Source organism: Opisthorchis viverrini (assembly GCF_000715545.1).
Source record: "Opisthorchis viverrini unplaced genomic scaffold opera_v5_214, whole genome shotgun sequence".
NCBI lineage: Eukaryota > Metazoa > Platyhelminthes > Trematoda > Opisthorchiida > Opisthorchiidae > Opisthorchis > Opisthorchis viverrini.
The window spans coordinates 832,701-858,055 of NW_008751869.1; the positions used below are offsets into that span (position 1 = coordinate 832,701).

Here is a 25,355-nt window from a genome sequence, read left to right on the forward strand (position 1 = left end):
TCATTCAAGATTGGAGGCAATTTTAAATATATATGTAGTTGCAACAGGAAAGAAGTGGTCACCAGTCCCCGAAGCATCGCCATCAGATCCACTTGACCATCCGCCCTGAGTTCACTATAAATAGCATAGATAGGCAAGAACGCAGACGTATGATCACGTTGGGCAGTTGCTAGCCACTTCAAATGGAGTAGCGCGTATGGCTGTGGCCATATAAGCGACGCAGCGCATGGATACGGGCCCAAAAAATATGGTAAGTAGCAAAGCAAGGCGACCGCGCATATTGTTATCACGATGACCAGTAATGATTGACTTTATTTTCCGCAAATTTGAACTAGCTTGGTATCGTTTTCTAACTGAAGGGCGGGATTATTCCTAATGGGAAAGATATTGCTGTGCAGTTATTTCATAAAGATGCACCATCTGCTGACTTGTCAGAGAGTGAAGGTTATCCACGATAGTTCAGTGGGTATTCTGTGGATGATATTTCATCTGTGAAGTACATTGTAGGATGCTACGATACGCCGAAGTTGGATTTCGTGCTTCATCTCGTGTACCGGTAATGAAATTAGCTGTGGAAGCACCACTGAACAGTGATTCTCTGAGAGCGGGTGTTCACGACAGTTTCTGTGGATGGAAAACAGAAAGAAAGCCTATAAGCCGAAGCCCAGTAAGCTAGGTTACGCAGTACCAATACTTACACATAAATCAAACTAACAGACAGCGTATAATGCACCCGCTCATTTGTACAAATTGTCATGAGCGGCATATCAGCAAAATTTGCAGATGGACTAGACTGTCACCCTGTAAAACTTGCAACTTCGAAAAACAAACAGTTCTGTCCAAAATAATTTCAGTTTACTTGTAGTAAGCGACACACTGCATCTAGTTCCTAGTTCAGAAACTACTTTGTACGTCTTCTCACTTGAGTCCTCTTACTGGCAAGATTACTGCCCCACGCTGAGAAATTTGAGAGCACTGTTCCACTTTTTCGGTTGTGCCTTTCAGGTTAACAATGGCCGCTGAACTGCAAGAACAAGCCCTACCCGGGATGTTTGGTCGAAAGTCTCAACTCTGTGTATCAATCTCTGGATCCATAGGAAATGATTTATCATTATAACATTTTTTCCCTCTAGTGGTATGCCCACGCACTTGACACGCTAGAAGGAGACTACTCTAGCAGCTATCAAATATTTTTTATGCTTAGTATGATCTCTTTACCATTTCAATACTAGTGGCATTTTTGTGTCATCTTTGTTTTAACCAACTAACCACATGCCCACTTTACAGGAAAAGACCTTGGGCGTTTTTGCTGAGTGGCTGTGATGGGATTTTGGGTGAACACTACTGGCTGGCGCTAATTTTCAACGGGTACAAAGATTTTAGCTGCAAACTTCAACCTAACCCCTCATGCCAGTTGATTTACAGTACGCCTACTGGAGGTTTGAGAACCGGATAAGTAGAAACTTCTTTCCGTGGTGATTTAAAGGAATACAAATCCTTGGAATTTCCTCCTGTGGACTGAGTCAAGATTTCCGGAGCATGGAGGTATTGTTCCGGTTTCACCTCTTGTCATATGCTTCCAGTTCCTCTCTCAACCGCCGGTGGTGCTGAGCCGGGATAGACCGCGAACCCCCTTGTAATTCGCTCGGTTATTTTTTGACGTTGAACATTTAGAACACCGTTTGCAGGATCTCATCAATTCAGAGTGTGGGTTCCGAAGGCCGAATCGTCCGCGGATGGTATATCTCGCAGTTCCGGTTATGGCCATCAGGTATGTGTGCACATATGGTGTAATCGCCACTAGGTTATTGAGTCACACCGTTCCCCAATGGTCTACGTGCAACGCAATCGCAGATGGCCCCTTGCGGTTGCCTTCCGACCGGCAATGACACCAGTGGCCTATCGCTTGCGCGTCCTTCCCCGTTTCGTGGATGCAGACCGTGCTGATGATGTAATCGAGACGTAAGTGTTTTGCAACATTTATCATGATAATCTTCCTAGGTGTAGCAAACATTTCGACAAGTCATCAAAGAGCACAAAGGATCGGTCATTCATCCATCTGTTAACTCCGTTGGCTGAATACGTAACGGACAACACGGGGTGCGGTCTTCGCACTTCTCAGATTTCGGTGTTGTACCCCCTCGATGTGCTTGGGCTTCTGAAGCGTTCCCAGGCTGATACTACCTCGCCAACTGAGGCACGCCAAGGCCTCACTGACTCGCAGTCACATTTGCTTCCAGAAGTCAGGGATATGATCGATTGTCGTGTGAACTGCTACAACAGCTGTTTCGGCGCCCACGTTCGGGGCGAAATAAATCTCCTATGCACATTGGAGATAAAACCAAAGTAGGGATTTCTCTTCTTTGAAGGGTTTTAGATCCTATTACACGATTACTACACTCTAGATAGGTTCTTTCTCGGGACACTGGTTCTTGAACTTAATCGACTCTTGATTGTTCTATCTACCTGTTGTCCTTGTTAAAGTCCTCCCATTTCGGAAGCAGTGTTCCAAATTGTATTCCTACCTCCTATGCAGCGAACACAAGCAGCAGCAGGAGAGATTTATTTACTGGCGTCCCAATCAGGTAGGGCGGCTCGGGGCACACCAGGAGCTGGGATGCCGGCTGCTGAGGTGTTTGGTCATTCTAGCGTGAGGAGATTGATAGGTTGATGGTTTGTGACAGTAATTAGTGCACTTGAAAAATAATCGTTGGTAACAAGTCGATATCACCGTCGATTGCTTCGTGGTTGTGTTGTATCGTCGTTCATTTAAAACGCAGGTCGGGCCTTCATAACGCAATTTGCAGTATCCTAGGCAAAACAAAATTGGTTGCATTATCTTTGGACGCAGTTGGGTGTATGTCTTTTGTTGCAAGCGGGGGCGAGATGGCTCAGTGGTTGGAGTGCAACATACTGACTGGAAGGCCCTCTGTTCGAACCCGGCCGGTGCATCTTGACTTCCTGTCTAGGCCTGGGCAATCTGAGAGTATTTCAGCCCTCGTGCTTCCTCCGGGCGGCTAGGCACCGAAAGAGTGCTACAGCTGAACGGTCTTCATTATTTCCCAAGCGGACACACACTTATAGACACTCTGGTTAACCCGGCACCACCCCACATTACAACCAATAATAGATATCACAAAGTTTTTTGTAGGAGTTGACCGTAACTAAGACGGCGTGTGCATATTGAAGGTCAGTATCTATCATGGTACGATGACAAAGCTACCCAAGTACAGGTGTGTGGACAGTGTGCTCCTCTCAGAAACTAAGCTACACCATAGATTCTGCGTGGCATAGACAGTACCTAAAAGCCATATCCTGTATGTGGCAGTGAGACCAGAATTCACGACCCAAATTCCTGGTGTTGTATTTCTGTATCAGCTGCTTTGACAAATTCTGATTGGTCGGTATTGTGGGAATCGGAACCAAATATTGGCCACATCATCTTACGTTACAGACCGTTCACTCGGACCATGAACAGAGAATTCATCAAGGTTAGCTCTGAAATGTTTATCAGTAGCTTCGCTACATTCACTAGGGTGAGTTTGCGCGAGGGCGCTCTAGCACTGCAGGCCTTCGCCACCCTGCTAATCAAAAACGGTTGCAGGCGGCCTACCACATTTTTACCAGTGTTTTTGGCGTTCTACTGGTACGCAAACTTACCTGCCGACTAGCTCCATACACACATGGCATGGAACTCTGGTATGATTGAACACCCTTCACTGCATTCATGATGTCACTAAACCAAAAGTGATTTCGATCGAAACACTTGAGTCCCCACCATCCCCAACCAATATTAGTTGTGACCTTTGAAGATGGCCAGCTACGATTGTAACGTTTTAGAATGCCTGCATAAAATTGATACATCCCATGGATGTTTCTGGATTGTAGGTTGAAGTGTTTGGCAGTTGGGACTGATCTCAGTTATTCTTATCAATACGAATGGTGTTTTGTGGTGTTGAAATATGCGCTGCTAACGACTTCGGCAGCGATGGTCGTTTGTGTTGATTAGAAAGTTCACCATGCACTGTGGCAGTATCTAACACGCAGGTGTCCTCACAGATTCCTTGCTCTCCTGAAAGCACTGTTTGATAACGCCGATGAACATTTAGTGGCCTGTCAGGCGCTGAGTTCATTATTTCCAAGCGGACACACACTTATAGACACTCTGGTTAACCCGGCACCACCCCACATTACAACCAATAATAGATATCACAAAGTTTTTTGTAGGAGTTGACCGTAACTAAGACGGCGTGTGCATATTGAAGGTCAGTATCTATCATGGTACGATGACAAAGCTACCCAAGTACAGGTGTGTGGACAGTGTGCTCCTCTCAGAAACTAAGCTACACCATAGATTCTGCGTGGCATAGACAGTACCTAAAAGCCATATCCTGTATGTGGCAGTGAGACCAGAATTCACGACCCAAATTCCTGGTGTTGTATTTCTGTATCAGCTGCTTTGACAAATTCTGATTGCTCGGTATTGTGGGAATCGGAACCAAATATTGGCCACATCATCTTACGTTACGGACCACTTTTCTTCGTTCACTCGGACCATGAACAGAGAATTCATCAAGGTTAGCTCTGAAATGTTTATCAGTAGCTTCGCTACATTCACTAGAGTGAGTTTGCGCGAGGGCGCTCTAGCACTGCAGGCCTTCGCCACCCTGCTAATCAAAAACGGTTGCAGGCGGCCTACCACATTTTTACCAGTGTTTTTGGCGTTCTACTGGTACGCAAACTTACCTGCCGACTAGCTCCATACACACATGGCATGGAACTCTGGTATGATTGAACACCCTTCACTGCATTCATGATGTCACTAAACCAAAAGTGATTTCGATCGAAACACTTGAGTCCCCACCATCCCCAACCAATATTAGTTGTGACCTTTGAAGATGGCCAGCTACGATTGTAACGTTTTAGAATGCCTGCATAAAATTGATACATCCCATGGATGTTTCTGGATTGTAGGTTGAAGTGTTTGGCAGTTGGGACTGATCTCAGTTATTCTTATCAATACGAATGGTGTTTTGTGGTGTTGAAATATGCGCTGCTAACGACTTCGGCAGCGATGGTCGTTTGTGTTGATTAGAAAGTTCACCATGCACTGTGGCAGTATCTAACACGCAGGTGTCCTCACAGATTCCTTGCTCTCCTGAAAGCACTGTTTGATAACGCCGATGAACATTTAGTGGCCTGTCAGGCGCTGAGTTCACGGTACAGCTGTTCACTCCATTCTAATTTGTGTGCCGGTCAATATGATCGTAGACTGAAAAAAGGAGCCTTTTGCTATCACAGTCTTCAGGGCGTTCATTCTAGTCCGGTGCAATCGGTGACGCTTGGGTTGGGCCATTTTCTTGGGATGAGCCGGTGATCCTCCGTAGGTTATGATTGCTTGGTCAGTGCTTCGTGTGCCACTAGACCGACCCCTCCGAAGAGCCCTTTGACGGCTTTGCGCAGGCCATGTCTTGGCAACGAGTCGTGGTAGTTGCATGTGGCACAGTTAGCTGAATTCTGACTGTCTGGTGGCCCAAGACAGGACTCGTGAAAGTCCAGAGGCTTTGAAAGATATGAATCCCAACTACTTATCCAATGGTTGCTTCCGTCCAAACCATTGCTTTGATGCGTATCATCATCGTAAAAGACAGCAGATGGCTCAGTGGTTAGAGCGCGAAATTACTGACCGGGTGGTTCGAACTTGACCTCCATCCTTCAACTCTTCCTGCCTAGGCTTCGGCAATCCGGCGGTATCCTAGCCCTCATGCTTCCTTTGGGTGACATGGCAGCTAGGCACCGAAAGGATGTTACAAATTTTTTTATTTTGATGTTTCACTGCCGCACAACCACAATGTTTATTTAATTATATTTAAAGCTTTGAATTGTAAATAAGAGAAAAAGGGTGGGTGAGGGAGGGGACTTAATGCTGGCCTGTGTGAAGTGTTCAATCAGACAATCTGGAAAGGAACTGACAGCACGAACGCCACTGACATCGATTAGCCGCCATTTTTTGCAACGTTTCCAGCCAAGCACAAACGGGGTCAAGCGGACTCCAACCTGGGAGGCGTACAACACCAACAACACCCAAACTCTTCGTGATCTCTTTCATGCCTTTCTGTCCAGTCATGCGTTGTCCACCTTTCGGTTTGCGCCATTCTAAAGGAGGCACAGAACAACACTTTTTGGTAGACGGTGTTTCGGCATGCGTAGCACATGGCCGAGCTACCGTAGTCGGTGGTGCTGGATGTTTTCCCAGATTGAATTACCTGCAGCACACCCAAATACCCGTCTTCTAATCACCTCGTTACTTACACGCTGGCGCCACCCAAAACCAGCCACGCTTCTGGGTCATCGATGGTCAATAACCTGAAGACGCCTCACATCATCTGTCCGCAGAGGCCACGTCTAGCACTCATACAACAACACAACTTACTGTGGCCTGGTACACGCGACCCTTGAGGTCTAGTGATATGCCTTTTGATTCCACAAGTGACGCAACTTAGCCAGCGTGATTCGAGCCTTTGAGATATTCGCACTGATTTCATTAGACACATTTCCGTCAGAGCTAATGCAACTGCCGAAGTGTATAAAATTTTTCACGACCTCCAATGATTCTCCTAGGATTGTAAGGGCTATGTTCGCAGATGGCACGTTCTGAAGCATGGCTTTGTACTTTGGAAGTGCCAGGCGCATGCCAAAAGATGGTATGATGGTGGTCAGCCTATTCAACGGGGTTTATGCTTCGCTTTGGCCTTCTAAGATAAGAGCAAGTCACCTGTGTACTCCAGATCGACCGGGTTCTCACCAGCAACGATTTGAACTCCAGGCTTTTGGAGACCAAGTGTTCGCCTCATTATTTCATCAATGTTGAAGTTGAACAAGAATGAAGAAAGTGGACATCCTTGTCGGACCCCAGTTTGTAGTGAAGCTTTTGGAGAGCTCACCATACACCCACCCGCCCAGAAGTATGTGAATATAGGGATCAGGTCATGTTCACAAACTTCTGGGGCCTACTCTGTTGAACAAGTGAGGTAGCAGCACTGACCGATCGACAGAATCGAACTCACCCTTGGAGTCATGGAATACCGAGATTGTGTGTCGTTTGTACATGTGGCGTTGCTCTGAAACCTGACAAATTGTGAATATGTGGTCAAAACAGCCTCTACCCGGTCGAAATCCCGCTTGATTCTCACAAGTCGTGGTTTCACGTGCCACCGTAAGACGAGGAAATAGTGACACCAGAAGCCTTGTCACTACAGGCATCGAATCAACACCTCTGGTTACTACATTCACTGTTGGTACCTTTTTGAAAATGAGTTGTCTGGGACGGTCTCCCTCTCCCAGATAGACCCAAAGTGGCTAGACAGGCACTTGCTGAGGAGTCCACCGCCATCCTTGAAAAGTGAAAGCAGCATGATGACGCTTGAGTAGAGAAGTACATTCGGACACTTCTGAGACTGAAGACGGCTCCGTATTTACGGTTCACCTTTGTGAAGGTTTCTGGATTGGAGATAGCAGATGTCCAGCTGAATCGCTGTTCGAAGTACTGTGCCCAGTGGTCTAAACGTTCTGCTTTTCTGCATATCAGGGAACCATCTTGGTCTCTGGTGATTTCGCTGACAAGAGGTTTCCGAGGACCAGGTGAACGAATCAAGTGGAACAATTTGCGCACGTTTCCAGCATTCTTCGCATCTTCCATTTCTTCGGCCTTTCGGATCCACCAACCTTCTCAGTCTGCTCGGACACTCAGTTTCACCTGGCCTCAGACGATGCGACGAATGGAGTTGTGATTGTGACCAGGAGGCATCTTTCACCGGGTCTCCAGCAGAGACATGGTTCTATCAGAGATCCAATGTTTGGATGAGGTTGACTGGGTTGTATCACAAACAGACGTTCCGGCTTTGGGTAGTGCTTTAGATATCTTTTCCCAGTGGTCATTTATATCCAACATCTTAACCTCCTGCAGGCGTTCAAGTATCTTGTTCTCATAAGTTCGTTTGACTTCTGGGTTGACTAGCTTCTCAGTGACCAGGCGGTACGTGCGTGTTTTGCGTACACCTGAAATGCGCACTGAATAGCAGCAGCGTACAAGTGCATGGTCGGAGTCTACGCTGGTGTTCCAGAAGGAGCGGCAGGCGGTGATCGACCCTCGCCACCGATAACTGACGACGATGTGGTCTATTTGAATTCGAGGCTGGTTTGTTTATAGACACCACCTTGTCAAGCTATTTCCACTGTTCCGGAAATTCGTACTGCAAGCGAACAGTCTGTGATAGGCGCAGATCTGAAGTGAATGATCACCGTTGTCTGTCCGTCTAGTGTCCAAACCAAGACGACCACCCAATCGGGCCCCAGCAGCACTTAGTCTGCCTACCTGGGCGTTCATGTCACCAGCGACCGCAACGATATCTGAGCTTTTAGCCTGCTGTGGAAGGTCACCTAGAGTGTCGTAGAAACTGTCCTTGGAAGATTCAGAGCTACAGTCAGTTGGGGCGTAAGCAGACACAATAAACAAGGTGCGATGATCTTCACTTCCTCTAGATTCTCTCACAGATGTTGCCAAACGAACTGCACAGAGGCGACTATCAACGGGTGTGCCGTAAAGCAGAGACGCTTCTGCTCAGCCGCTCAATACAGTACCCACCCCCAGCATATCCAGTCGCAGTGGCCTCTGCATCACCAGATGTGCGCAGCAGGCACCTGGGAGAGACCAAGGGGGCGTTTAGTTTGATCACTGTACTTGCGTCCTGCATCCTTGTTTCTGACAAAAACGACATACATCAATGCTGAGGGAATCCAGCGTACGAGCAGTAGTCACCTGTTGGCCTGCTTGCTTCCGTGTGCGAACATTAAAGGCGGCTAAGTAGACAGGCTTTCGGGGTTTGAGAACAGACTTCGAGATGTTTAGGGTTGTAACTGAACTCTGACGTTCAGAAGCTGCAGTTAAGTGTGATGCAGGGCGAACAAAACAGTCAATCCTAAAGCTGGAACTTGCGGAGAAAGAATTCAAATTTGGGTGGGGGTGGGGGTGGAAGACGGCTGATGGCCCCACGAGACCGCCGATGTGGTATGGGAGTATTGTTAGCTGTAAATGTCATGGTTGTACAAGGGTTGGGGTGCTGCCAGGGAGCCCACACCTAGACGGTAGGACGATTAGGGCCCTCAACCGAAGCTTTTGGCTCAAAAGCCTAACCACAAGGCAGCGGTGTTTTGCTGGAAATACAAGTATATTATAGTTTTTACAGAACACGTCGCCACACATGTCCTAACCCCCAACCTGGAAGGCCACGAGACTGTGTTCGTCAGAACTCTACCCATTGACGAACGTGGTGTGAGAGACTTTGACTGCTCACAGATACCCCCCTCAGTATAGTTCAGTGAGTCGCCGAGGTACATTAACCCCCACACCACGGTAAGGTCCGGTCTCTTTGTACGTTTCAGTATTACCAGTACCCAAATTATCAGTGAACAAAATGGTTATCGACGTGCAGGTCTTACATTTAGTGTAAGAAGCTACAAAGTCTACTCCGGTTTGTTGGTGACTGACTGGTAGTCCATGACGTCTTTTTGTTCCTTGGTTGTTTGCTAACTGTTATCTTGCTTTTGAACATACTGTGGCGATAATTTGCACAAAACATTTTGATTCACCTCTCGTCTTGATCTATTCGCCTAGCACTGATTCTGAATGTCCGTTTGAGCTGGCGGGGATGCAGGTGATTAGACTTCGCTGCTGTGCTTGTCCATCTCGAGATTTACGGGGAGGTGATCAGATGCACATCCCCCTTCAGGCTTCCGCCTCTTCTCCCTTGACAAATGGTTCTCTTTCATCTGATCGGCGTCGAAGCGGTGGTCGAAAACTATCATTGAACGCACCGTTGGGTAGTAATGCTGGACCAGTAAGCTTGACACTATAACTTTGAGAACCTCGTTTTGTGTTTGCTCTTTTTTGATGTTTCCACAGCAATTTAGTGATTGCGGGCACTGAAAATCGTGACCCAGTCTACCACCTTGTCACAACACTTTTCCACAGAATGAGGAAAGTAATATGTCACTTATCAGTCTTAGTTACCAAACGGGGAGCTGTCCCACGGCCTGCAGTCTGCACAAGTTCACCTAAGGGTCAATAACGGTTTATATGGCTGTTGTTTTTGTTCTTCGGAAAGAAGAGGCGTCAATGTCGACAGTAACTTGAGCTGTGATAGGTTTTCAGTTGCTTGGCTCTAGTTCTGGGTGTTCCGTGGGACGAGAGATGATGATTTGAAACTGATTCAGTGTTCCTCTAGTAGATCTTGGTTTGCATTTTCATTGAATCAAACGCATATGATCTGGAGCTCCGATAAGGCAGCCGAGACATGTATATGTATCTTCAGCTTTTGTTGACTTACAGAAGATATAAGCCGGTAGATTTGCTTTACTTGTGGTAAACCGTTTTGCGATAACTGCAAAGGAACCACAGCGCAATTTCCTTGGCTGCTGCTTGTAGGAGCGACTCCTATTGTAAACGTTTCCAGAGTAGAGTACGAAGACAGTTTCCTTTCATTGAGTTTACCTGTTTGAAGCTTTTCCATGGTGAAAAGAGCACTGTATTGATGACTGATTGAAAGCCACTTGAGTCGTGTTGCATTTGAGTACCGGTTGTGCACGTTCCATGAATGAGCTGCATTTGACCCAACCACATAGAGGTCCGCGCAACGAACTGTTTCCGACCGAGCCCGGCACAGTTAATCAAGCGGTGGACCAAGTTGCAATCCTGTCTTTTCGTCTACGGAATATGGTATGATTCAAACTGAACACTACATGTGTGCGGAGTAGTTCTTTCAGAATGGAAAGTTGAGTGGCTTTCATTCTTCATTTTTCCAGCTGACTTTCTTAATGTATATTCGATGACTCTTCATGCCACTCTGTCGCGAAGACAGTGGGTCTTACCGTGTTGTATGGGTTTGTGCATCAAGGCGAACCATTGAAATATACTTGAGCTTGTGTGACAGTTTCGTGTCAGGTTGGTTAGTGGTTCGCTACCAGTTTAACACACTCTCCTGGCCCTTCATCCACTGTGGTATTTGGAAGACTTTTGTCATGTTCTCTAAAAGTTGCACCACTCTAATGGTTCCACACCGACCACTGCTGCCTGGCTATCAAGCTTTTGAGTCAACGGCTGACGATCTCAGTTCGCACATATGACATCTAAGCTCATCAGAGGCGCGACCTTGTGGCCGGTTCAGTTTGAATTTAAGACGAGGTGACAATGACGGTCGTCTTTTGCAGCTTTATGCCGGTCACCAGATTTTGCCCAATAATATTGGATTCGGACGCAGTGGATGGAGTTGCGTTGTCTAGCGTCCCCATACCCATGGATAACGATGGAGCAGGATTGACCGCGAAGACATTACCACTAGACGGCAAAGCTCTGTTCTTCACTGACGATATTCCTGATACTTCCTTGTCGATTCAGATCATGTTCTTGTCATGTGTAGATTTTCTGTGAGTTCCTGGAGGAGGATGGGTAATACTTCCCATTTTATCCGTTGGAATACTGTTTATCGAACAAATCATCGTAATACTTCTTTATCCGTTGGAATACTGTTTATCGAACAAATCATCCTAGCCTATACGAAGCGTTAGAAGCCTCATCCTCAGAAGAAGCCAGCCGCAACTGAGTGATTCAGATCCGCCACTCGTACGGTGGGGAACTTAATATGTGGTTTTTGGGGAGACCTATGAAATAAACACTGATTGTCAGAGCGATAACTGTTTCAGGTCAGTCGTGTCTACTTTGCAAGAGATTGCGTATCTGGGTGTTCGATTCACATTCGGAGAAGACAGACTTCCGTGAAAGAAAATGAGAAATGGTGCTTTGTTTTGGTACGCAATCTGCACCCGAAAGCACAGAGTCTTACTTCAGGAGTTCCCACTCCCAGACAGTCCTTCGAAACTTTAGTTTGTTGATAGATCCACTTGTTTAAACGATGACTTCCTTCCTGTGGCATGGGGCGAGATAGCTTATGTGATTAGAACGCGAATTTACCGGCCGGAAAGTCCGTGGTTCGAACCCGACCTCCGCATCTCAACTTCCTCTGTCTAGGTTTGGGCAACCTGACAGTATCCCAGCCCTCTTGCTTCCTTCGGGTGACATAGCAGCTAGGCACCGAAAGGATGTTACAGCTGAAAGATTTTACAACTATTTTTTCCCTTTTTTCATATTTTACAAGAGCCTTCTTCTGGTGTGTTCTTATGGCAGGTGACCACCACTTTTCAGTAATAAGGTCGTTTTGCTCTTGGTTCACATTGGCGTATTTTATCGTTGAAACATCACTGTTGCAATTCAGCTGACCGGAGCAATTTATCTAGACGAGCGAAGAAGTTAGCCTCCTGGGCCAAGTATGTTCGCCTGACCAACTAGATGGTGCGTCGTACACTAGTGTCATTTTGCGAAGTTTCGTATCCACTGAAAACCCGTCTGCTAACTTTTTATTTGCTTATTATCCTGTACTTTTCAGAGCACGTTAACTGTAGATGCTTTATGGACACTGAACCCCTTGGCCTCTCCAGCGATCAATGTCAACGGGAGCGACTACTTTTTCATCCTTGTTAGTTCGGCCTCGTGTTTTGCTTATCGCCTATTGTTGTCTTGTTGCCATATGTGTTTCTGGGAATTATACCTTTACCGAAGGCCTTTTCGATCTAATGTCAAGTGGAGAACAGCTGAAGAGTACTCAGCATTGGGAATCATGAGGTTTACTGTTAACATGGCATAAGGTGGATATGATTTCACCATGACTCAATTCCAACACAACCGATTTCGGGACGGTTTTCTCAACAAGATGGACCAAGTGGTCTACTGACCGAAAGGTCCGTGGTTCGAACCCGACCTCTGCCTCTCGACTTCCTCTGTCTAGGCTTGGGCAACCTGGCAGTATCTCAGTCCTCGTGCCTCCTTCGTGTGGCATGGCAGCTAGGCACCGAAAGGGTGCTATAGCTGAACGATTTTTTTCTTCAGAACAACTAGTTGTATGGGACGTGCTGTTCATCGCCTATTCCGAAACAGCTCTATTTGTGCAGCTTGTGATGCTTCAACTTACTGGTAGCGTATTTAATACAAGTGTTGAGTTCTGTACACCACACATCAATGTCGATGTGGAAACTAAAACGTTGTCCCGCCTGTTTCAGAGTGCAAGCGTTAGAGTCAGGCAGATTGACCGGCGGTCCAGGTTCATAGGTTGGTTTAGAGATAGTTGAGACTGTCTGCGCCCACTTATCCGATACATTGCTGCCCAAACCGATGCAACCTGAACCGGTTCATCAGTCCTAACGGGAGAATCCAGAAGAGGAGAGTTATTAATGGAATGGTGGGGGGAGAGGGTAGAAAGTGTGTGAAAGAAGGGGAAGAGGTGTCAGCAGTAGTCCGTTTTCCCTCATCCGCCCTGCCGTATGCAGCAAATAAGGCAATGGCCGATGTGGCATAAAAGTATTGTTACTTCTAGATATGTGGCCTGGGATACTTCCAGAACGCCCAGGCACACGCAGGAGGACGGCTAGCTCATAATTTGGAAACAATTACCGAAATGTGTGAAAACGGTAACTAAATACCAGCACATAGATTGCGTTTAGGTTCCTCTTAAGCAGGCTTATGATGATATGACTCAGTGGCGATTAGACCGGTTCGGTAGGAAAAGTCTCTGCAACCTTAAAACGTACATGATCTATCAAAGGCTGTTTTATGTACAGCACTTGTTGAGTCACGGTTTGCTTGGCCAGCTACCTTGGAATTAAGCATATCAAAATTGGCCTGCTGCCGGAAGTTTCACGTGAATTTCGCTTGTACTCTTTTTCTTATCGACTATGCAGTGCATACCATCAAGGATGTATTTTCCTTGCGGTAATGTTCCCACGATGTTGATGTATTTTCTTTGATGTTACACCTGGTATATTCGACCGTCTGTTGTTTTGCTGAAGACCGTAGCAACCGGTCCGTCTACCTCTGTTCACTCGCTACCGAACGCATTGTATCAATTGCAATTCGTCGTAAACGGTGTTTTTTGTAGATCCTTCCGTGATGTGGCTACAACTCACAGGGTCACTGTTTCTGGTACATGTTTCAGGTTCCCAATCACCAGCAATGGAGACAGCTCCGAATGTTGCGTAATTGTTGGCTTTCCAGCATTGATAACTCCGGGCCAGGCAGAATAAGGCGAATTTGTAGAACGTACGACCGGTTGGAGCTGAAAATAGCCGAGAGGTAAGCGGACGTGTTAGAGTTGCTGACAGCCTGATTGCTCTGATTTCCGTTTTTTCACCTGCCGTTTGCCTTCCCTGATGGGCACTAGCTGTTGTCGTCGAACTTCATCCACTCCGAATCGAAACCACTTTAAAGATTGAATTGCTACTGCTTTTTTACATTCGTTGGCTCTCCTTTTATTTTCGATCGATTTGTGAGGTCCTACAAGCAATCTCTGGATTATAGGTGTTCACCAGAAGATACCGTATTTCGAATTGCGATCACTAGCTTCAAGCGGTCCGTGTTGTGCTATAACATGTGCCTCAGTTTCTCAAGGTTGGAAGAAATGAAGGCCTTAGTCGAAAAACGTTGCGTGTTACGGACTTGTCAGAAGCATTTTTGTTCTTGATGATACCAGAAATGGATTTCACTCTATAAATCAAGTCAACCTATACTGACCGAACTATACGGTCACCTCCGGTGTGCCTGGCCGCATTTCACTTTCTCTTGTCTGGTGTCCGAAATCGTAGCAGCTGTAACCGATTTACCTTTGGTGCTTAGTTTGGGGCCTATAAGCTGAGTTGAATTGAACTGGGCCTGTACTGTTTTCTCCTTGTTCCGTCTGCATGTCACCAATCCTTAGAGAAGCTCGAACTTGAAAAGTCCGAATGTGTTAGCTCTGCCGAGCCCGCAGTGATAAAAAAGAACGAACCATCGTTACTGAGCAGTATCTCTCCACCAGATTGATGGCATTCGATGTGTAGGATGGAAAAGTCCTCGAGCTTGAATACAGTTCTTATCAATTGTGTTGGAATGTAACAGATGGATCCCAACTAGATGCAGTCGGATCTAGTTTCTGTTCGTTATTACTGCCCCTAGTCAGTTTATATTCTTTCATTGGCTATTTGTTCAGTCGTTTACTAAGCTCAATGATGGTTATCAAAGCGGACGCTAGTCAATGACCCTCTCCCTTGATTGCACTGTGGTTGTTCGGCATCGCTCCCGTATTCGCTCTTACGTAGGTCCCCAAGGAGGTTCAAAGTATGTACACTGACCTACCACACTGCGTTTACGCGTTTGTGACGGTCCACAACATACAATGTGTTTTAGTAACGCGTCTTACCAGTTTTTCGTTATTCGTGGGCTTCAAATTTTTTTGGTTTCTCAGACTAGCATGGGTATGGTGTTCAGGGATCCTAGTACCTGCAGTTCTGCTATGTTATTGACCAATTTTCTTTGAATCAGCTGATTGTTGACTGTGTTTAATGTGCGAGTTGAAATTGCTACCTTTTGTTCCTAATTTCTGTGTTTTAACTAAAGTTTTCACACTTCGCGCTCAGCCTGTGGTGCAAAGTGGTCGCTCTGGTTTGTGTCACACGGAATAAAAGACCGTCATGGCATTTGAGCGACCGTTTACCGAGTCGTCTACGGATCATAACGAGGCGCACTCTGACCCGAATATGGACTAATCAAATTCGTCGTGCCTCCATCTTCGTTGCGAATATATACATATATCGTTCAGCTATAGCACCCTTTCGGTGCCTAACTGCCATGCCACCCAAATGAAGCACGAGGGTTAGGATACTTCCAGGTTGCCCAAGCCTAGACAGGGGAAGTCGAGAGGCAGAGGTCGGATTCGAACCACGGACCTTCCGGTCAGTAAATTCGCCCTCTAACAACTTGAGCCATCTCGCCCCCCTCCTACGCACCTGTGATCCTGTAGAGAATGTATTAGTACAGCTGCAGTAGCACTGAGCTGTTCGCGATAGCGGAAAATCAGACCAACGATTGGTATAGAAGTTGCATACCAATGTTCAAGGCTTTCCATAGTCGATATTGCTTGAAAATTGCTGTGTAATGCAACCTCTTCATCATCAGAGCTAACGGGACCGGCTGGATGCGATCACTACGGAACTCTGGCCGCTGTAGAATGTGTTAAGACCACGACTAATTTTGGACAGAACCTATCGCAATTTAGCGTTCATATCTCCCTTTTAACGCTGGTAAAACATCAATCTTTCAGCTGTAGTACCGTTTCGGCGCCTAGCTGTCATGTTACCCGAAGACATCACGAGGACTGGGATATTGTCAAATTGCTCAAACTTAGACAGAAGCAATCGAGATGCCGAAGTTAGATTCGAACCCACCAGTAAGTGCGCTGAGCGTTCTCGAGCTCTGACGTGATTGATGGAAGAGTGCTTCTGGTAGTCTAAGACCGCATGCGGAAGCAAGTATGTATTCACTGTTGAATCCATGAGGGTCGAGATATTCTCCAATTCTCACCTGCATCGAGTCGATCAGAAGCGGTCCATGTAGACATGTTTCGCCGTACATTTTCAACGTTCGGTCACATGATACCACCATGTGGTCGAACCACAAAATTATCATCCGGACGATTTAAACGATCGTCTGTGGTGAAATAAGTCCCTACGAGTTGTGCGAACGATGGTAGCGACGGGTTTTTCGGTACTATGGCAATGTTCACAGGCCTTTAGCTACAGACTAAAACGCGATAGCTCGATTGCGTAGATCCACGGAGTCATCTCCATCAATGCATTCAACAGTTGCTTTGGCTCCCAGAATTTATGCATCACTTGGCCCTCAGCTCGATTGGTAGATCCACGGAGTCATCTCCATCAATGCATTCAACAGTTGCTTTGGCTCCCAGAATTTATGCATCACTTGGCCCTCTTGTTCTCTTGGTACTGATGTGGTCGAGTGGCACCTATTAGTCCGTTACAGTGGCCCGCAGTTTGCATAGCCTCCGTTAGTGCACAACTAAGGTGGTGATTCTGCCATGCCACCCGAAGGTTGCACGAGGACTGGGATACTGCCAGGTTGCCCAAGCCTAGACAGAGGCAGAGATTGGGTTCGAACCACGGGTCTTCCGGTCAGTAAGCTCGCGCTCTAATCACTTGAGCCATCTCGCGCCCTTTTTGGTGATTCAACTAGAAAACACTTGTGAGAACTCAACTTTTTCTCCCGGTTTCTCAATCTTTTCTTCGGCGCACTTGAGTCCCAAAGTCCGTGCTCCTTTTTCTTGTCTTTCCCTTTCCAGACTTCGACAAGATCCCATCACGTGCTCGCAAGGCAGCAGTACTCCCCCAGAATCTTCGCAGTGTGATAAGGTGAGTCTCCACATCTGTTTTGAGTCTCGAATAGAGTATATCATTTGACATCACTATGGAACGACAATGAATTCCTCACAGTAAGTAGCACAGTCCAGCGCGATATCAGCTGATTAACTTGTAGCTGATACAGACTCATGGATAGTTCCGAGAAGATGTCCTTACACCGTTCTCAGTGAATTGTACTGTTTTGGTATAGTACAATATCCCACCTAGGTTAGATGAGTGGAAAGCATTTAGGATAAACACGAGGTTCAGATGACTGGCTTCGTGGATGTTGGAATCCAGGGCATTAGTTCGCCAGTGCTGATCACTAGACCGAGCCCATGTAGCCCTAAGGACTGAGGACTAGGACGCAACAATGTCACTCTCCGTATGAACCCAACAGAATGGCTTTAGGGGTCCATGGAAGTCCCAGTCAATCTTCTGGAGCTTCCCTGCTTATGCTGACCTTCTCTCTTCACTTCGAAGCAATATGCCATTGGTTGAAGAGGCCGGTCGAAAATGTTCGCACCGCGTGGGAAAACGGTGCAGAGAGTGTCTTCATATGGGTCTTGGATTAAAACGCATTTCACGTTATTTCAATTCTAGAGCAGGAAGATGATAAACGGTTATGTAGGGCGAGTTGGGCTCTCAAGATTGTTGTAACATGACACTTCGGGGGAGTTTTGTTTTATGTGTGTTATTGTTGGAAACCAGCTTCCGGTTTTGTTTTACTAGCTTGTAAGCTATTCTGTCACCAATGTGAGTTCTGCTGGATTCAAATGTGGAGGGCATTGTAAACCACGTTTTACACTTTGAAATGGACTCAAACCAAGAAGAGTACGATTCACGAGCTGGAGGTTGCTCACTGGTAATGGAGTCACTAAACTGACCGGAGGTCCATGGTTTGAATCCAGTCTCGGCATCTTGACTACTCATGTGTTGGGTTTGGGTGACCTGGCAGTATCTCAGGCCTCGTTCTTCCTTCAGATAGCGTGGCAGTCAGGCATGGAAAGGGCTTTAAAGATGAATGTTCAAGTGGTTGTTGGTGTGCTTGCGGACCTCTGGAATTATTGCGAAAGTTTTTCATCAGCAATCGAGGAGTCCCCATCACCGCTCATTGGTTATGTCCCTTCAACTGGTGACAAAACGTTTCCAAGCTAATGGGAAGACTCGGCGCGTCGAATAACAGCAACCTGATCAACAAACACAACTGACCTACGAATATTTTCACAGTTAGTTTTACCCGTGGTTTCGAGACCAATTAGAATAGTAAAGTTAGCTTAGCTGTTCCCAGAATGCACAAGCTACTTTCCCGGTACACTGTGATCGTTGTACATTGGGATCTCCGCTCGGTTCCCACATTTTCTACGTTTTTATGGAAGTACCTTCAGACATGCATCCAGGACTTAGAGCCTTACGGCCGAGATGGCTCAGTGCTTAAGGCGCAAATTTGCTGACCGGAAGGTTCGTAGTTCGAACCCAACCTCAGCATCTCGTCTGCTCCTTTCTATCCGAGACGAGATGACTCTCATCAGAGCGCATATTTACTGACTGGAAGGTCCGATGACTCTCGTCAGAGCGCAAATTTACTGACTGTAAGGTCCGTGGTTCGAACCCGGCCTCTTCATCTTGACTTCTTCTATCTAGGCTTGGGTAACTTGGCAGCATCCCGGTCCTCGTGCAACCTGCGGGTGGCATGTCAACCAGACACCGAAAGTGTTACAGTTGAACGGCTATTGTTTTTATTCCAGCCGATACCTCGAGGATGTATTTCTTGCAACTGATTAAAAATCTAAGCCGTATCAGTGACCAAACAGCTTCAGTCGTGCCCGTCCTCATATTTCATTTACGATAAAAAAGGAAGGGGAATGGGAACTTTCCGTTCTTGAACGTACACGTAAGTTTTCCATCAAGTGGATCAGTGCAACACGGCCTATATTAGTGGCAAAGAAGGGCAATTTTTCTGGCTTATCTTTCGAACGAGATACATCTACCAATTATAGTACAGAAAATGAATAGCGTGGCATAAACTGCCTATTTGCTTTCTATATTTCCAAATCTCTTTTGTCGTTATCCTGGATAACAAGAACAGGCTATCGGTTTCGACCTCATCCGTGACAAGCATTTCATTCGGAGGTTGCTGTGACACTGTGTCTGTAGAAAGACCTGTCAGCCCTCTAGCAGTCTCAGTCAGTTGACAAAGAACACAATGGGGGTCGTGATGAACGCGAGTCTGTGATGCCCAGCTTATCAATCCGAAAGGTCTGTGTTCGAGATGCACCCTATCCCTATCAATCGCTCCCGTCTTTTTCGACGTGATCAAATAAGTCCACTGACCACTTCACCAGTTCGATTGACAACGATGCACTGGTTATGTCACTCCGATGGCCGATGGAACCTTAGCAGTCAGTTTGCCAAACCCAGCGGACAAATTAACGGCCATGGTTTACGAGAAGGTGACGAGTCTGCAGGACCCCGCCATTGAATGGTTTGATTTCATCACAGTACAGATTCGGTGTAGCCTTCCCGTAGATTGAGATCTCAGAAGGACTGCTCTCCCAAGGCGATTCCCTATGGTTGAGAAGTCTAGCCTCAAGATGCGCATCATGAAACCTGTCCAATTTCAGCTACAGAGTGTGCGGAGCGGCGAGTATGTTTGAGCAGCATTTCATAGCGTTTAATGTTACTTTTCTCAATACGTTTTCTTAGGAAAAATTTCAGATGAACATGTTTAGCGTTTCTTCAATTGGGAAAGCACTTTCGACAGACCCGAAAATTTATTTTCAACGAGAGCACTTGCTCTTTGGCTGTGATATATGATGGGGGCCTTGTCGCACGGGGTCTACATCGGCCCAGTTCGGCCGTGTCTGAGTGCTTTGAACTGCTTGCAGGCGTATGCAAATGGGTTAGTTCGTCTAATTCGGAGTAGAAACGCCAGATGTTGGGTTGCCCCAATGCAACACTAGTTCTTGTCACCTAGGTCATTAGGAACACTTTATTTTTGAACGAAAGAAAGAAAGCGTTCAGCTGTAGCTCCCTTCCGGTGCCTAGCTGCCATACCACCCGAAGAAAGCACGAGGGCTGGGATACTGCCAGGTTGCCCAAGCCTAGACAGGGAACGTTTAGAGGCGGAGGTCGGATTCGAACCACGGACCTTCCGGTCAGTAAATTCGCGCTCTAAACCACTTGGGCATCTCGCCCAAACTTGAACAAAACTAGATGACTAGAGAAAGGTCCTTATCTAGATATCCATAACTGTCGAGCTTTTGTGCATCCCATGTTTCGGCTCAGTAACTTTCTGTTGATGTGTGTTATATCTGCTGATTCGCCGGTCTGTGGTATCTGCTGCTGACCGACTCCAGTGCATAGTGTCGGAGAGAAAAAGACTCACGGAAGGGAACACAATAGCTATATTCCAAAAAGGTGGTTGCGAGAGCGCGAGTGCGTGCGAGTGCGAAAAGTACAACGGCCTCAAGCTTTTTATTGGAAGGACACTGTCTGAACTTGGTCCAATGCTGACGCACGCGGTCTGGCTTTAGTACGAGGCAGCGACGTGCTGCATATTGCGGAGGCGTTGTCTGTCCTTGATCAACGCTGACTCGCGCTGTCTGGGTTTGATGCAAGGCTGTGACGCGCTGCATATTGAGGAGGCGTTGTCTGTCTGGTCAACACCCAGCGGAGCTGAGAGTCTCCGTAGATTTCGGGCATTCAGTGGTTGCTTTCATGAAGCTGACCTTCCTGATAATGTGGCGCAAATTGCTTCAGTAGCCGAAGTATACTAACACATTAAGTGGATGTTGACGGACTAATCTGCTGAATCTCTTGTTTATGAAATTCCTCACCTGCATGTAGTGTACGAAAACTGTCTCATGTGTGTTTGCTGAGAACTATTCGACACCCCTAGACGGCTTTCGCCCTTCTTGGGGATCATCAAGTGGGCGCAGTCCCAGAGTTTCCGTCAACGTTGTGCTCTAATTGAACACCAACTTGTATGTGTTTGGCGAAATACAGAGTTTCTCGAACAAGATGGAAACTCGGGGACTGTGCCTAATTGATGTGCCCAAAGAGGGGTGAAACTGGTCGTGGCCTGTTGAATGGTTTTCAGAGAGAAGCATTTATGATATCAGTCTTTTAACGCAATGTTTGACTGATAAATGCAGATAAACGACTCGGCCTATTTCCACTATAATGTTTTGAGGTTGTCGGAATGGGGAATAATCCACCGTCCGATCAGGGAGGGTTGCTGTGATAGTGGAGATAACTACCTCAGTACTTTTGATGATAACCGTGTGTGAGCAGTTAGGGTGTAACCATTTCACTGGGCAACTTAGCGTAATTCTGGCTGACGTTGGCCGTGTTTACTTCGGTCATCATTCTACACACACTCAGGTGATCTATTCTGGGGGCTAGCTTGTGATTGACATATGCTATGAAGTACCAACTAGAAGCAATCCCCTGTGGGGTGGGGTCATTCTCCCAGTGGAAGCATATCGGTTTTCCTGCTTCCATATTGTCACCTTTTTTGGCGCGGTTCGACAACATGCTTTTTCACGTTTTTGCTTGCAGGCCACAGAAACGGACCAAAGTTTATGGACGACTGAGTTCAAACCTCTTCTGTGACCGATCCTCACCCGGTGCATTTGTATTTGCTCAAGATAGATTTTTCTTGCTTATTCTCCTACGTTGGCGCCCCTTATTTTTGATATAAAAATATTCTGATTCGTTTTGACTTGGATTGCTACACCCCCATGCATTGTCGAGGGAGGAGTGGAATTGATCGCTGGTTGCTCACTTTGGGCAATTAGGTCGTGATGCAAGCTCTGGTGGAAGCTACACGATCCGTGGGAGTCCTAACGGGTGAAGAACAGTTTTCGGTTTCTTCTGTTTGTCGCCTCTAATTTGGACGGACAGTCAACACTTCTATAAGTAGAGTCCAGTAGCTTCCTGATAAGTTGAAAACGCTTATTTCAATTCACCGCCGACGTAATTGTCAGCTGGTATTTGCGATGCTCTTTTGTGTTTGGTGTGATGCTTGTGAGCAACTGTAGTCTCCACATTAATTCTACTGTAGCAGCTGGGAACAATTTGCCTATGGTACGCGGTTTATAGCTGATAGACTGACTGATTTCGCTTCGGAAGACCTCGACGCCCTTTCGCGATCCTTCCGCAACGGCTTCTTTTAGAGCTTACTGGCTACGTGTATCCTTGGTCACCCCGAAATTTTAACTCTGGATATCAGAAATGCGAGGCGAGCATTTTACCACTATGGCACCTGAACTACCACATCTGAACAGGCGTACGTGTTCGCACTTGTTGAGCGGTGATGCGTTTACCCGATGCCTTGTACGGTAGCCCAACACCTGTCCTGCTTCTGTCGGAGTCGGGCACTTGAAGCCTGCTGGGCAATTTCCCAATATTTTCAGCAAGACTGTTCTCAATGACAATTTTGGACAACAGCGCCCGTTGACCTGTCGCTACAGCCTACACAGTGACAGTTTTTAAATTCATCTTTATGTCAAACTACTTCGGACTATTACATTGTTGGGGTCCATCCCGGAGAGACTGGACATCATTTGTGTCCACGGGCTCGGTGTCCGCGTGACAATCGCAGTTTCCACCGTTGACCAACACACTCCTGATCCTTCAGGTTGACGGTTGAGACATGTGGCTACCTGTTCTTTGGAAATGGCAATTCACTGACGTTTCTCACCAACTACCGCTGGCTTGCGGTCAGGATTCCGAAGCAAAGGCTTCGCTCGAGGATCCAGTGGTTCTTCTACCTAAGCTTGAGTGTCCCAGCAATAGCTCAACTCAATTGCAAGTTTACAAGTAAGAACACTGCCACAGCAAATCTGCCGTCACGTGGTATCATCAGTCGGGGCTTGCTACGTAGATCAGGGTGGGCAAGTGAAAACAGACATCTCGAAATCAATCTTCGAGTCCAACGCCAGGCTCATCTCGTCGGTCCACCTGCTCACTAGTGTGTTTGGTTGGAGACGCCGTAAGTTGTGACTGCCAACTTATGCCCTTTTTGCCGGTTTCTTCCGAGACCGAATAACTGTCCGGGAGTGTAGCTGCCTCCGAATGACTGTTTCAAGCCAGTATTAAGTCCCTTCCTCGTCTGCTTCTATTCTTTCCTCCATATCAGGCTTTCAGATAAATTATGTTTATGTGACACCGAACACTGTGTTGTTGAACAGTAATATTATGCTGTCCGTGATTATCGTTCAGGAACTCAACTGACAAAACTGAGGGTGAAATTTTCTTTGGATGACACTCGCACCGCGCTGCATGGCTGTTACTCTTGAACGCAGTGTAAGGCTGGCCACCTGATAGTCTATCTACAAGTTCGATTTGTGTTAGGATTATTCTAAAGTTGCCTTGTTATGGTTCCCATGGTCTCTCAGAGTGGGTACTTAAAACTCTCGTTGGAGGCAATCGGCCGACGCACTGATTGAAGTCTTTGGTGTGGGCCGTTCATTTTTTTTTACCGAAATGTCTCCCGGAACAGTTCGGTAACTAAGCTTGATGGAAAACAGAACAGGTGCTTTCAACAAAATTTTATTCCACCACCCTCAGCTTAAGCAGAACGCAGTTGGGTGTTTGATTTCTAGCATCTCTTTAATGTTACTTCGTCTCAAGGGTCTGCTAGAACTGTGCAGAACCAATCCTCGTTTGTGACCAATAGTGGATATCCAAGACGGGAAAATAGTTCGTCGAAGTCGTGGAGTCATTTCGTCAGTCCCTGTGGCAACTTACTATTGCTGACATGATTTTTTTCAATCTTATTTGAATACTTGATCTGTTTTTCAGGAAGGGGGAATTGGCAGGTTTGACCCATACATTCTTCTGCAAGCCGCTTCGGTTTTTAGACGGAGACTCACTCGGAACCCAACTAATGTTCTGAGAGTTTCCAGCAACCGTATGACTTGCGCATTATGTCCATAGACTCGGTTGCTTGTTTATAAGACTCTCCGAACGATACCTCGGTTGGTCCAGGAGATTATCCAGATAAATCGGTGTTCTTTCGAAGGATAGTCTGTGCATACCAATATCCTTTTTGAAGAATCTGTTAATGACGTACAGGACAACATTCAGTCGAAAAAACGCATACAGTCTGTTTATCTTGAACTCCGCTTCACCACTTAATTGCTGACCTTGAAGATCATGTTTCAAACGTCTCGTCATCTATAGGGGTGAAATCGTCGATTTGTAGTGCTGTGATTGTGCATAATTAGGTTGTGCTAGCCGAGAGAAGACTTGTCCCAAAAATTCGGTTGTTTAGTGTCCCAAATCATGAAAGTGGAAGGTTGCCTGGATGCTGACCAACAAGGGCACCGGTATCGCTGACCATTCAAACAGCTAATTATAACCAGACCTTGTCAAATGACCATCGGAACGTTTGAATGCACGAGCGCAGCACCGTGGATTCTGCCAGGTAGAAGCATTTTTGTTGCATTACTCCGTGCGAGGTTAAAATATGGGATCCGGGGTTCAGGATTTGTACTGGAAGTCATGGAGTTTTTACCAATGATATGTCAGCAGCTAATGAAGCTTTAGCCTTTTCGGAATAGGTGAGTGGTTGCTTGGCTGGTGACTCTGTGCCAAACTTATGTTCCACAGGTGGATTGGCCGCTCACGGGGGGAACGAAGTTTAACGCCGGCACTAGCAAATATATCTCGAATTTCATACTACTCTTTATCAACAAGTAGATAGATTTTGCCTCGCCTGGTCATAATAATAGTGTTGATTCCCAACCTGTTGATGGCACACCTTCTGGCATGGTCATATGTTTACAGTCAGAATGAAGCATAACTGGGGGATTTGCGGGTAGTGAGGATCGCGCGAAAAGAGGACAATGTCATAAAGAGTGGCGAGTAATCGACGAAATAGTAACCATAAATTTCCCAGCTTGTAGGGAACAATGGGCATTTGGTCCGATTAGTTCAATGACTTAGCCTGCTGACAAGAACCAAAGCTGTAAAATGTTGCTGGTCATGAGTGACCTTGGGCGGTTAGGTAAATG

At 46.5% G+C, this 25,355-nt stretch overlaps 1 protein-coding gene across 1 annotated transcript in view; it reads left to right on the forward strand.

The window, feature by feature from the left end:
- Positions 1 to 23,571, forward strand: part of T265_08346 (hypothetical protein) — a gene marked incomplete at both ends in the record, with an annotated part of 24,075 nt that extends 504 nt beyond the window's left edge. Inside the window, 9 exons of the mRNA XM_009174114.1 lie at positions 2,002 to 2,346; positions 9,674 to 9,896; positions 12,498 to 12,587; positions 14,100 to 14,236; positions 17,274 to 17,343; positions 20,868 to 21,101; positions 21,895 to 21,944; positions 22,976 to 23,157; positions 23,477 to 23,571. Coding sequence (XP_009172378.1) covers positions 2,002 to 2,346; positions 9,674 to 9,896; positions 12,498 to 12,587; positions 14,100 to 14,236; positions 17,274 to 17,343; positions 20,868 to 21,101; positions 21,895 to 21,944; positions 22,976 to 23,157; positions 23,477 to 23,571 — 1,426 coding nt within the window. The remainder of the gene's footprint in view (positions 1 to 2,001; positions 2,347 to 9,673; positions 9,897 to 12,497; positions 12,588 to 14,099; positions 14,237 to 17,273; positions 17,344 to 20,867; positions 21,102 to 21,894; positions 21,945 to 22,975; positions 23,158 to 23,476) is intronic.
- Positions 23,572 to 25,355: the final 1,784 nt, after the last annotated feature.